We start from the raw sequence: 12,470 nt of genomic DNA, 5'->3' as shown, positions 1-12,470 counted from the left end.
GAGTGAGAATAAGTGGAATATTTAAGACAGGGTGGTGCACAGTAATAAAAACAGGAAGAGGGACAAACTATAACTGTTTTTTTCCAGGTGAGTTAAATTCTTCATCACTATAAGTGGTCGTAAGGATCTGTGCATGACTGGCCAATTTGACACAGTGCTCGTTTTAGTTGTTTGTGAGTCATTCCACAGTAACAGAGTGGTGTTGATGACAGCACTGTGAAGCTCTAGACCCAGAATAGATCGGGGAGAAACAGAAGAAGAAAAAGAGGGGCAGGAAGTACAGTGACTATTTTTACTCCTGGTAGCTGCAGCTTTTTCCATGGCATCTTTGTGGCATTTGTTTGGTGAATGTGGCAGCGCTCACAGAAGGCCGCTTTGATAAGGACACAGTGCGTTGATTGTCTTTACATATTAAATAGAAAGCCCATTTCCTGGGATTGCATGCAAAAATTACAAGGACATGCAGGAAAAAGCAAAAACCAAACAACCAAACCAAGCAACAGGAAATAACCAAAGGCAGTGATTAAGAATCCTGATGAAAACAGAAGGAGTCCAATAAAAGGACAGGACAACAATGAGGATGAGGATAAAACACAAGGAGGGAATTTAAAACACAGAAAGCCACACAAGGGACTGACCTTCAAAATAAAACAGGAAATTAACAAAAAACAAGCTTGATGCAGACATGGGGAAATATAGGAAACACACAAAAAAGTGTAGGATTATTAAAATTTAAAGGAGCTACAACTCTGTTAAATTTCTTGAATACTGATCAAGTAGCAGAGGGCATTGTTAATCATTTTCTGCTGCTTTGGTGTTACTGAATTTAATAACAGGTGAACTAGAGGGGCAACAATGGGACAACCTCCAAAACAGGAATGGTTTCAGAGGTAAGGGTCCCTATTGGTCGACTCCTCCAGGATAGCACATCAGTATGTACATTTGCCAGGTTTGCTGTTTCTCCCAGCACATCTCAAAGCCATGGAGGAGACTCGAGAAGAGGGAGTTACTCTAGGAGAGCTGGCATTTGCTATAGAATACCAGAATCGGCAGGTCCACCACTGGCACCACTTTCACAGATTATGTTTTGATCCATTAGATGCTGCCCAGTTTCACCTCAGTCTGTTCAGGAGCTCAGTGGTCTTCTGGTCTAGATCTGGGAGGAGATCCTCCAGGACACCATCTGTCATCATCTGTCTCATTATATGAGCATGGGCCAACATTGTCAGGCATGCATACAAGCACATGAGGCTATACAAACTGAGTAGCATCTGAGTAGCTGCAGTGAAATTTCATGTGTTTTTAAAGTGTTCATTTATTTTTTTTTGAGCAGTGTACAAGGATCAGGCAAAAAATAAGCCTTCAACAGAATTATGAGTGTCAGGTGCTCAGTGGAGCAGGTGTGTTGTGTGCAAACTCATTATGTGTGTTTCGATTCAGTTACATAAAGCAAAAACTGATCTATAATAAAGGTCAGAATCTACTTTCTCCTCGTTTTCTTCTTTCTTTTCTGTGCCTCATCAGCTTCATAGTAGAGTGTGCTTGTCATTCTAGTCTAAGAGAGTCTGACCTTATTGTCTAATAACACATTGGTGTAGGAAAAAAAGAATCAAGAAAGACGTGCAAGCGACAGGAGGCCTGAAAGGAACCATAGGGAGGGGAATATGAGGACTGGACTCTTACAAAAATGAGCTGTGCAGAGAGCATCATGGAAGAAGGTGCATGAGTTTCAGAACACTTTCACTGAAACTCTGGATGTTCTTACTCTGCCACTTCCACTGCCACACAGCAGCATCTACACGCAGATGATACAGCAACACGGGTAGAGTCTAGTGCCCAAAATATTTTATTAGTACTATGGAAAGATCCTTTTGGCTTTGTTACTGCAGAATTAACACAAAACAAGGAGAACAAGAGTGAAAGTAGAGTGGCCCTTCAGAGAGAGAGCTCTACAGCTCAGGAAGTATGTGGGCATTTCCGGCAGGCACTCCGCATTTCTCCTGCCAACAGTGAATGTTTTTCCTGTCAAGGATCCATTCCACCAGCCAAGTGTGTGGTTACCACTTCACATAATGCCATTAACCTTTATTCTGTGACATCCATCTGTGGGAAATGATCATTTGAATGTAAGCAGTTTATAAATTCTTCATGCAAACCAACTGACGGACATTAGCAGATACAGAATGAGTGAGCCTTATTAACATCTCTGCTATTCCTTGTCTTTGTTCCCACAGGAAAGTCGGATGTCTTTATCCAGCTGGATCTGGAAGCAGAGTTTCATTTTACTCACTTGATTATGACGTTCAAGGTTAGAAAAATATCACAGATCATTATTTTGACCTTCATATTTTCACATGCAGTCAAAATCATATATGAAACAAAAAGGCGTTGTTCTTTTACAGACTTTCCGGCCAGCAGCCATGCTGATTGAGCGTTCAGCAGATTTTGGTCGTACCTGGCAGATCTACCGCTACTTTGCCCATGACTGTGCCGCTGTCTTTCCTGGAGTCTCACAGGGTCCTCTGCGTAACATAAATGACATCATATGTGAGTCACGCTACTCTGATATTGAGCCATCGACAGAGGGAGAGGTGAGCGACTGTTTTGACGCACTAATCCAATTTGAGACAAATGTGAAAATGACCTTGATCTTAAAGCATTGTTTAAATCTTTGTCATTTAGGTGCTTTTTGTAGTCCACACGTAGGACACACTTACAGCCTGGTAGTTTATCAGTTTATAAAATTTCCTAGCAAGTGAAAAATTCCCAGTTTAATCCTGGAAGGAAACACAAATCTTTTTTAAGGTTTGCAACATGCAGGGCATTTGGTGTACAAATTAAATGCTGCTTTGCTGAGCCCTTGCGAATAAGGGAGCAGCTCAAAGTAGCTTTAGGTGTAGAAATTTACTTTCTCGCTGAGAGTCTTTGTGCCGTTTTGCTCTCACTCTCTTACCTTGTCTTGGACTGTAACCAGGGGGAAACAGCCTGGCTCAAAATCTGTCAGTGTGGTTCTTTTCTGGGGTAATTATTAAACTTTAAAAAGGAGGTAGGCTGTTTTGTTTGTTTCAGTTTTTTCCTTTTTGACAGAGCAATATCAAGAGTATCTATATTTTGTTCTGCTAATCCTTTGAAGGCTGGAAATTAAGTAGCAAGTCCTTTGTCAGTTTGGTCTCCAAAATAACAACACTTCTTTTAACAGATTCTGAGCTTTCAAGTAGCACCTACTGTCCTAAAAAAGGACAACTAACATTTTCTATTTGTTAATTTTGTCATACATGCATATAACATGATGTGGCATAATACACACATGTAACGCATGTGCATAATATTTATTTCCCGGCTTAGGTCATCTACAGAGTGTTGGATCCAGCCATCAAGATTCAGGATCCATATAGCCCGACTATACAGAGTAGGTCCCACACAACAGCCTGCAGCATGCAGCAGTCATCAAAAATGTTAAACAGATAAAACACCTGGTCTATATTGGCTGAATCTTTCTTTTTTGGGGTTTAATATTAAAACATATCAGGCATCATTTACATGTTCGTCTAACAAGTGAAAGGTTGTTGTTCAACTCCAAAACCTTTTATGCGGTTATGTCAGGAAAGGCATGCAGAGCTACCCCTTGTGACAAGGGAGCAGTTGAAAGTAGCTAGCTAAAATTAGCAATGGAAAAGTGCCTGTGAACTTGTTTTTATGTAATTTGTTTTATGTAATTTATATGTATTTTTAAGAGATCTCGGACAGTTAGCACATCTCAGAACAGAGAGGTCGTCCACAGTTTGCTGTGGACTTTCCTTTGCAGTAACTTCATTAACAACAGGATCAAGGTCTGACAGGAAGCAATGCTCTGTGTTCTCTTTGTGTGTTCAGGTCAGATGTTACACATGGATGTCTGATTTGGTGAAATAGCAGCCAGTCTCTCAACCAGTCTTGTGTTTCAACCAAAGAAACCTTCAAACCTTTTCCCTCACTGTCTTAAAGTTTGTCAGAACATGTCCATTCCCCTTCTGCTCCTTCTCTAGTCTGAATGGCCATGTGGTTTCCTCCTCCAATCACCCCAGACTAGAATAGCCTCTGCCCTGGTGACTGGATCCACTGGAGGTTTCTTCCTGTTAAAGGGGAGTTTTTCTTTCCCGCTGTCACCTCTTATGAGCAAGCTGTAAGTGCTTAGGTATTATTGTAGGGACTTTACCTTACAATATAAAGCACTTTGAGGCGACTGTTTTTGTGATTTGGTCCTATAGAAATAAAGTTTAATCAAATTGACATTGTTGCAGGGATAAACGTGTGTAAAGCTACTCTTACTCTGTATTGTTTTTCAGATAAAAAGTAGCAAACCACACCAGTGTCCTAGATTACACCCACCCTCATCACATCTGCTATTTTGTGCTGCTTTTGGTAGATTGAGTAGGTCATTACCGAAACGACATAGCTGTATCCATATTCAGAAGTTGGTACATTGTTGGTAGGCCACCCTTCAAAAACATTGGTGAATATCTTAATTTGCCCAGCTCAGTAATTATTGCCCTAAGAGTTCTTGATGAGCAGTTGCTTCTGTAAAAACAAGCTTCTGTTACAGTCTTATAATGAAGTACATGATCATGTAAATGAAATATTACTAGAAGACACCCACGACAAATGTGTAAAAAAAATCAAACCAAACCCCCTGCCCTTTTCCCCTTCTAGTCATACTCACATTTATCATCATAAATCAAACTCCAGCAGACACAATTAGCTCTTGTTATTCAGCTGTGACACGTCTCTCTGGGGTGTGAAACATGGCCCTGCTGTGTGGAAGACATGGTGAGATGTGAAAAGCAGCTGTTTCTCTCCCACGCAGCCTCCCCGTCCTAACCCTCATATTTAGACTGGCAGGACATGAGAGCTTTTCCCAGAAACCCTAGCATGATTTCCAGTGCATCAGCAGAGGCTGTCCGGCTCAGTTGTTAAATATATTAGTGGAGCTGGTCCACATGTAGTACTCTAACTGCCTCACAGCTGAACTGTTTATATTTAATGTCTGCTGCTTGCAAGACAATTGATTATATCCAGTTATATCCATTATTAGTTCTTCTTCGGTTGCTGTTTAATTGTATCTTTGTCTCTTGAGGAAGAACCCAGCAGGGCACGTTACTGATGGACATTTACAATAATAATATTACTCACTTAATATTCACCTTTTGTGACCTAAATCCTTCGACCACACTCAGTACACACTCACTGGAATATTATACAGGAAGCTCAGTTGAGAACACAAAATCCTTAATTTTACTTGGTTTTCGGGTACTTGCCATAGCGTTCATGCAGTACTGACGTTCTGCAAAAATGTCTTTAGCATTACTGCAGTGATTTATAGGTCTGTGATATTTAGGAACTTTATATTATTCTTGATTGGTTTTTTTGCCCGGGTGGTTTCTGCTTTGTCGCAGTGAAGGGAAAGGTCCTGTGTTCTAACATGCACTATGCTACATAAACATTAGTTTGTGCGGCGACTGCTATTGGTAAACAGCTGGACTATAACCACAGAGAATGTTCCAGCATGTCGACAGGCTGAAAAGACAGACAAATCCCTCTGGAAAGCAGTGAGCTTCCTTCCCTAGCTCGTGCCAAATAGTTTCAGAAGATTAAGGTACAGGATGAGGGAAGGACTCTCTCAACGCCACATTCCATTACTGTCTGTCATTTTTGGACATGGTGTCAGTTTAAAGCTGAAGTTGTGCTTGATATATTCAGTTAACAGCACCTGTAGTTTCTACTCTTTATAGCAGACAATTAAACAAGTCAAACAGGTGTAGTTCTCAAAGGTGTTTGAACTAAGACGCTAAAAAAATATTGCCAAAAATAAATTCATATATGACTGAAATATTTTTACCGTAGTGTAAGGAAGTACATATAAGGTGTTTGGACTGGCGGCAGCAACAAATGTAACGTCGAGGTACCTCAGAACTATGATGGCTAACTGATCCTTCCTCCATCCCAAATCATTAACTTCAGTTAGTGCGTAATGCTTTGCCTCACATTCAGCTCTGTTATGCTCCACTGGCTGACGTCCTCATGCTGCAGCAGTGATCCTTTGGACAGTTGTGTTTAATGGGGATGGACATCTTTTATAAACCCCTTTTTTTAAATTACTTTCGCTACCCCACTAATGTCATACATTAACTAAAAGAGTTTAGCTGTCATCTAGTTTTTTTCTTCCCACTGTCACCAGTGTTCACTGATAGGGGATCGTCTGATTGGTATATATTTTTTTCTATTGTCGGGGCTATACCTTTCAGTACAAAGTGCCTTGAGGTGCTTGTGATAAAGTTGAATTTAACTGAATTAAATTATTAGTAAGCTTAAAATATCTGCACCCTGTTCCTCTTCTGCTTATTCCATCTGTGTCTTCTTTCCATCAGACCAGCTAAAGATCACCAACTTGAGAGTGAATTTCACCAAGCTTCACACTCTGGGGGACAACCTGCTGGACCCCAGAGATGAAATCAAAGAGAAATACTACTATGCAATATACGAGCTTGTCGTTCGTGGAAACTGCTTTTGTTATGGCCATGCCTCAGAGTGTGCCCCCATTGATGGCATCGAGGATGATGTAGAAGGAATGGTGAGTGATGAAGTTTTCAAGAAAGAACAGTGACGTCAGAAAAATCCAATACAAACAGAATCTCACATGTTTTTTAACTAAGCAAAAAATATATGTATTTGTACTTTGGTTGGGTAACATCAGAGGTTTCTTCCTCTTAACAGGGAGTTTTTCCTTCCCACTGTCACCCCCGATGAGTGTTTGCTCATCGTGGTTCATCTGATTGATTATTGTCAGGTCTTTAACTTACATATAAAGTGCCTTGAGTTGACTGTAGTTGTGATTAGGCTCTACATTTTTAGTTTTGCTACTGTAACTGTCCACTTTCTGCTGTGACCCAACAAATTTCCCACGTGTGGGACTAATAAAGGGTTATCTTATCTTATCTTATATAAATAATATTGAATCCAACTGAATAGAATATAAGCTATATATATTATTTGCCTGCAGTCTCGAAGCCAGTGACAATGCCCACAACTACTACTTTGTAGTACTCACAGTATTAGCATATTAGATAAATTAATTGATAAAGTTGTTATTATGTAGAGACGATCATGAATATATGCCCAGAAAGAGATTTTATTAAACAGCTACATAAATATAAAATGAATGCTTATATCCCACAAAGTTAAGGGATGCTTTTATTTGGCCAGTTAAAGTAGGAAAAATGAAACATGACTAGGTCTTACTCAACTCCCATTCCAGTTGCCAAACGTGCCATTAAACATTTGCTTGGTAAAGGTCTAATGGTGAAACATTCAACCCAGTACCATGGCAAAGGGTGTAAGCGTGCTTGACTGTGTGCACAGACTACGGTACAGAATACAGAGCAGTGCCTTTAATTAGCACATTACAGCCTGATTTTTCTCATCATTTCAGTGTTCTTCTTTAAGCCCCCATTCCCTTACTTCTTATCTCATGCTAAGGTTCATGGCAGGTGTGTCTGTAACCATAACACTAAGGGTTTGAACTGTGAGCAGTGCGACGACTTTTACAACGACCACCCCTGGAGGCCAGCTGAAGGACGCAACACCAATGCCTGCAAGAGTGAGTACGGATGAATGAGCTGGTTATGTTTAACATTGTAACTGTTGTAGGTTTATGAGAATAGAAAGTGAAATAGCTCACACACCTCAATAAAAGTTTAAAAAGAAGGAATAAAAGTAAAGGACTAATAATGTATAAGGAAGGACTCATTAACATGAAATAAACCTGTTTTTTCTTCAGAGTGTAACTGTAACAGCCACTCGACAGCCTGTCACTTTGACATGGCGGTGTATTTGGCTACGGGAAATGTCAGCGGAGGAGTGTGTGATGACTGTCAGCACAACACCATGGGACACCACTGTGAGATATGCAAACCTTTCTACTACAAAGACCCTGTCAAGGATATAAGAGACCCAAGAGTTTGCATACGTGAGTCTGATAAAAAAAGGAATGCTTCTTTGAAATATTCACATTTGCTGTGTTGTGCAGGATTTACCGCCTGCTTGCACAGCTCTTTGGCTACGCGGGGAGAGAGATTGTGGGAATTCAGGCACAAACTTGTGTGCAGTCCTCCAAAAGCCAGCATGATCATAGTGGTACTGTGGTACAGGCTGATTTTACCATGAAGAAGAAGAAATGGTTCTTCGTTGTTGTTTTTTTCTTTTACAAAAGCATTCTTTGCATAACATTGACTCTTCCCTCGTTGGCAGGAACAGGTCTAAGGACACAAGCCTGAAAGGTTCTGTGTAGCTTTTGGATAAAGCTAACATAGCAGCATGCCTGGACCTTTACCTGTGGCGTTATTTAAACACAAACAATGGAAACAGGGCCAAGTGGCTAGCCTGGATATGGATATACCATAACTGTGATCAGCCTATCAGCTTTCAGCTGCAGTTTCGAGGGGTTAAAAGTGCTCTGTGTGTAGTGCTGTATTTATCCACACAAAAGTTCTTTTAAAAGTCTATAATCAATGCATGTGCACTACAGGCTTCACGTTTCCGCCTCTGGTTAAGACGAGTTTGATGAAGTTAAAATTAAGTTAAATAGTTTAGTAATTATTCTGTCAATGTGAGAGCTGATGCTTCTTGTTGGAGGATATATTTACAGTGTTATAGAAACCTCTGCATGGACCTGTACTGGGCCATGTAGTATTTTATGAAAATCCCTGGATTCACAGCAGAAACCACACAAACTAGACTAAGTGTAGATTTTCATCATTTAATGCTGCACGTTTTTCCCGCAGCGTGTGACTGTGACCCAGACGGTTCACAGAATGGGGGGATGTGCGACAGCCACACGGACCCGTCTCTCGGCATGGTGGCAGGTCAGTGCCGGTGCAAGACTAATGTGGAGGGGCCGCGCTGTGACAGCTGTAAGACAGGCTTCTTTGGTCTGAGCACTGACAACCCTCATGGCTGCCAACGTGAGTATATCCCCTCTTAGCAGTCACACAAGTTCTGAATAGTCTCTGTCTACTACTCACTACTATCTCCATCCTATGCCCCCACCTACATCCAGCTTGTCAGTGTGACCCCAGAGGAACAGTGTCAGGTAGCTCCCAGTGTGACCCAGTCAGCGGAGACTGCTTCTGCAAGCGTCTTGTCACTGGACGCAGCTGTGACCAGTGTCTGGTACGATGTCACAAACGCACTTAATGTTTTAGACTTATCTTAAATGTCTTCATTTTTCATTTTATGTACTCCCTCTTTGTCTCTTTCCCCACAAACAGCAGTAACCCATAGAAGGTTGTGATTAACCACGGCAGACCCGGTGACATGTCAATGCTCTTCAGCATGCTTTATTTCACAGTTGTTGTTAAACACACGGTCGCAGCTCTCCTACTACCAGCCGCACACATCACCAACAACAACCACCACAGTGCCATATTTAAGATCCGCCTTCCCTGCACGACACCGCAGGCCACGCCCCGCCACAAAGGTGTTTTCCAGACTAAAGCCGGTCAGTCATTCTTGGGCTTTATGTCTAGATCTGGCTGAAAAGTGATAGCCAGAAATTCATATTCACCCACTGAGCAAATTTCCATTGATTACAGATTTAATGTCCTAGTGGTCAAGCTGGTAACCAAATAAATCAATTTAGGTTAACTTTGGATCAGAAGTAAAAGTTTGGAAGACATCTGAAGAACACCCAGCTGTTTAAAAAGTGTAAACAAACTAAAGTTCGAGCAACAGTTGGTTGGTGTACAGATTCATATTCCTAGAGAGCGATTTTTAAAAAACAATTTATTTTTTAAAATAAAACAAAGCACTTAATATATATATATATGTAACAAAAAATCATTTATACCATCGAAATGGGGCATAAACCTGCCGGATGAGGTCATGTCATGCTGATGTGCCAGAGTGGTGAAGTGGTAAGCGATGCTTTGATATAGTTGTAACATAGTAACATCTTGCTGCCATTTTGCCTTCATTTGATAGTTAGAGTCATTAGAGGTGAGACAGAGAACAGGGGAATTACCTGCAGCAAAGGTCCTGAAAGGTAACTTGGCAGCTGAGAGCGTTCACAGCCGTGTGTTCCCTCTCAACAGCTCAGACCTCCTTAGTTTGCTTCTTTCTTTTAAACCACTCCTCCCCCTTTTTACATGCTGTATTTCACATCACAGTTGATACAGTTTAATTACAACAGCATCAAATTAAGTTTGACATTTCCTCACACCCTCTCTGGCCAGAAGGTGATCAGCTTCCTGTTATAATTCGTTCTCTTGTCAAAACCCCCCTACTCAGCCAGGAATAGTGTAGGCAAGAATGTGTGCTCCTGCCTGGGTCATGCGTCTAAATTTAGCCCAGGGATTTGTGGCTTGTCCGGTTGGTGTGGGTTACAGCAGGCCCTAAATGGTCAGGTCTGGACCTGGTCCACAAGTGGATCCTGTTGTTTTACAAGCCTGCTTTTAGGAGCATTAATGTTCAGTGGAAAACTATTTTTAAGCACCCTGTCACTGCTTTGAAACTTTAATTATATATTATTATATATTATAAATTATCAGGGTGAATGCACATTCATCCATATCCTTCTGTGTCACCGCAGAGGGATGGATGTGAGGCTGGAACCAGAGCACACAATAAGCAATAACCAACTTTTTATGTAACTCTAATGGAGAAACCACAAAGTATTCATTTAGCAGGCAAAACATAAAAGTAAAAAGTGAAACTGCTGACTGCGAAAACATGTAGCACACTGTCAATTTAGCTTTTTCTGAGCGAGAAGACAGTGTGACAAAGTAAAGTTAAACCATCGGGGCAGTAGTGGTGCCCCATAGCTTGTTTTATTGGACTACAGAGCTGGACACAGTAGTGTGTATGGTGGTAGTGTTTTGCATGGTTACTCTGCTCGTCTGTATCAGTCAACCTGCCCTCTGTCTGTCCTCGTGTGTTTCTAGCCAGAACACTGGGCACTGAGCCATGACCTGAACGGCTGCAGAGACTGCGAGTGTGACATTGGAGGAGCACTGGACAACCAGTGAGTGCAGCTCTGAGTCGAGTCAACAGAGTCTGTTACAGCTTAGAGGACCTTTTAAAACCATTGTTAGATGGATGTCTGCTCAAAATACTAGCTGGTGTACTCAGCGGGATAAAAGCAAAAGGAAAAATGTAATCTTTTTATCCAAGCTGATCCATGCTGATCCAGCTTAGAAGTTCTGTGAGTCAACTTTAACTACAGGAAAAATCAGTAGTGCTTTATTTTCTGAACTAGGGCCACTGAATACTTATTTTGCAGCTCTGTTTGATATGTTTGGTACACACAATCATCTTAGCCAAAGCGTAACCACATCTGCAGTTTCAGCATAATGACTTGTAATAAATCTTGTCATCTCTTAACTTTTCATCTAACTCATCAGGACAAAGTTAATGAATAGCATCATAAATAGTAATTAAACCTTCCCATCACATCCCAAACAATAGCAAAGTACTACTGTGCATCACAGATCTTCTGGTATGGGTGCAGTTATGTTATGGCAGTGATTTGACAAGATGTATGTGTTATTCATAGCTGCTCCATAGAGAGCGGTCAGTGCCGCTGCCGCAGTCACATAACAGGGCGCCAGTGTACACAGGTGGAGTCTGGATATTTCTTTATGGCTCTGGATCACCTTCTTTATGAGGCTGAGAGCGCCACAATGGGACGGGTGAGTGAGGCCGTCACACATTGGTAGTCAGGCTCTTTAGTGAGAAGAAATCTCTACAAGCATGTCGTCCGTGTTTATGTTCTCAGGGCTGTGTGGTGGACATCAGGGAGCATCAGCCTGGCCGACCTGCTATGTGGACAGGTCTTGGGTTTTCCCGGGTACCTGAAGGTGGAACACTGGAGTTCCGTATTGGCGACATTCCCTACTCCATGGAATATGATTTGCTCATCCGCTATGAGGCGCAGGTATATGTGACTGTTCGTGTACCGTGTCATGTGTCATGTGTCATCAGAAAATGAAAGGAGTCCGCAAATACATGCTTACCATGCACAATGTTTCTATGCAGATGCCCCAGGACTGGGAGGAGGTGCAGGTAACGGTGATCCGTCCAGGGCCGATTCCTACCAGCAGCCCTTGTGGAAACACCATCCCCGACGATGACAGGCTCATTGTCTCTCTGCCTGCTGCAGCAAGGTCTGTGACTCACACATTTGCACACAGATGCGTGTCAGTACTGGTGTACGGTAACTGTGCGCTGCCTGCGTTCTCCTCAGGTTTGTGGTGCCTCTTCAGCCTTTGTGTCTGGAGAGAGACGTGACTTACACCCTCCGCTTGGACTTCAGACGCTATCAGGATGCCAACAGTATCCTCAATGGAGCAGCCAACGCCGTCCTTCTTGTGGACTCTGTGAGACGCATTTCAGCGGTCTAAAATAAGAGGTGTTTTCTTGCCTTTTTAACAAATCCTTCT

At 41.8% G+C, this 12,470-nt stretch overlaps 1 protein-coding gene across 2 annotated transcripts in view; it reads left to right on the top strand.

Annotated features, from left to right (window-relative positions):
- lamb2 (laminin, beta 2 (laminin S)) overlaps window positions 1–12,470 on the top strand; it is a 43,640-nt gene that overhangs the window by 16,008 nt on the left and 15,162 nt on the right. For both annotated transcript variants that reach the window (XM_085260771.1, XM_085260770.1), the window contains exons 5-17: window positions 2,235–2,308; window positions 2,403–2,591; window positions 3,346–3,409; window positions 6,405–6,607; window positions 7,513–7,633; window positions 7,814–8,002; window positions 8,817–8,996; window positions 9,092–9,204; window positions 10,974–11,053; window positions 11,585–11,720; window positions 11,807–11,965; window positions 12,067–12,194; window positions 12,275–12,407. In XM_085260771.1, coding sequence (XP_085116897.1) covers window positions 2,235–2,308; window positions 2,403–2,591; window positions 3,346–3,409; window positions 6,405–6,607; window positions 7,513–7,633; window positions 7,814–8,002; window positions 8,817–8,996; window positions 9,092–9,204; window positions 10,974–11,053; window positions 11,585–11,720; window positions 11,807–11,965; window positions 12,067–12,194; window positions 12,275–12,407 — 1,769 coding nt within the window. The remainder of the gene's footprint in view (window positions 1–2,234; window positions 2,309–2,402; window positions 2,592–3,345; window positions 3,410–6,404; window positions 6,608–7,512; window positions 7,634–7,813; window positions 8,003–8,816; window positions 8,997–9,091; window positions 9,205–10,973; window positions 11,054–11,584; window positions 11,721–11,806; window positions 11,966–12,066; window positions 12,195–12,274; window positions 12,408–12,470) is intronic.

The sequence above is a fragment of the Mchenga conophoros genome, linkage group LG20 (genome assembly GCF_057382185.1).
Source record: "Mchenga conophoros isolate Kocher_MC1m ecotype Shallow Benthic linkage group LG20, M_conophoros_male_GT1.1, whole genome shotgun sequence".
Taxonomy (NCBI): Eukaryota; Metazoa; Chordata; class Actinopteri; order Cichliformes; family Cichlidae; genus Mchenga; species Mchenga conophoros.
This window is presented reverse-complemented; position numbering and strand designations above follow the sequence as displayed.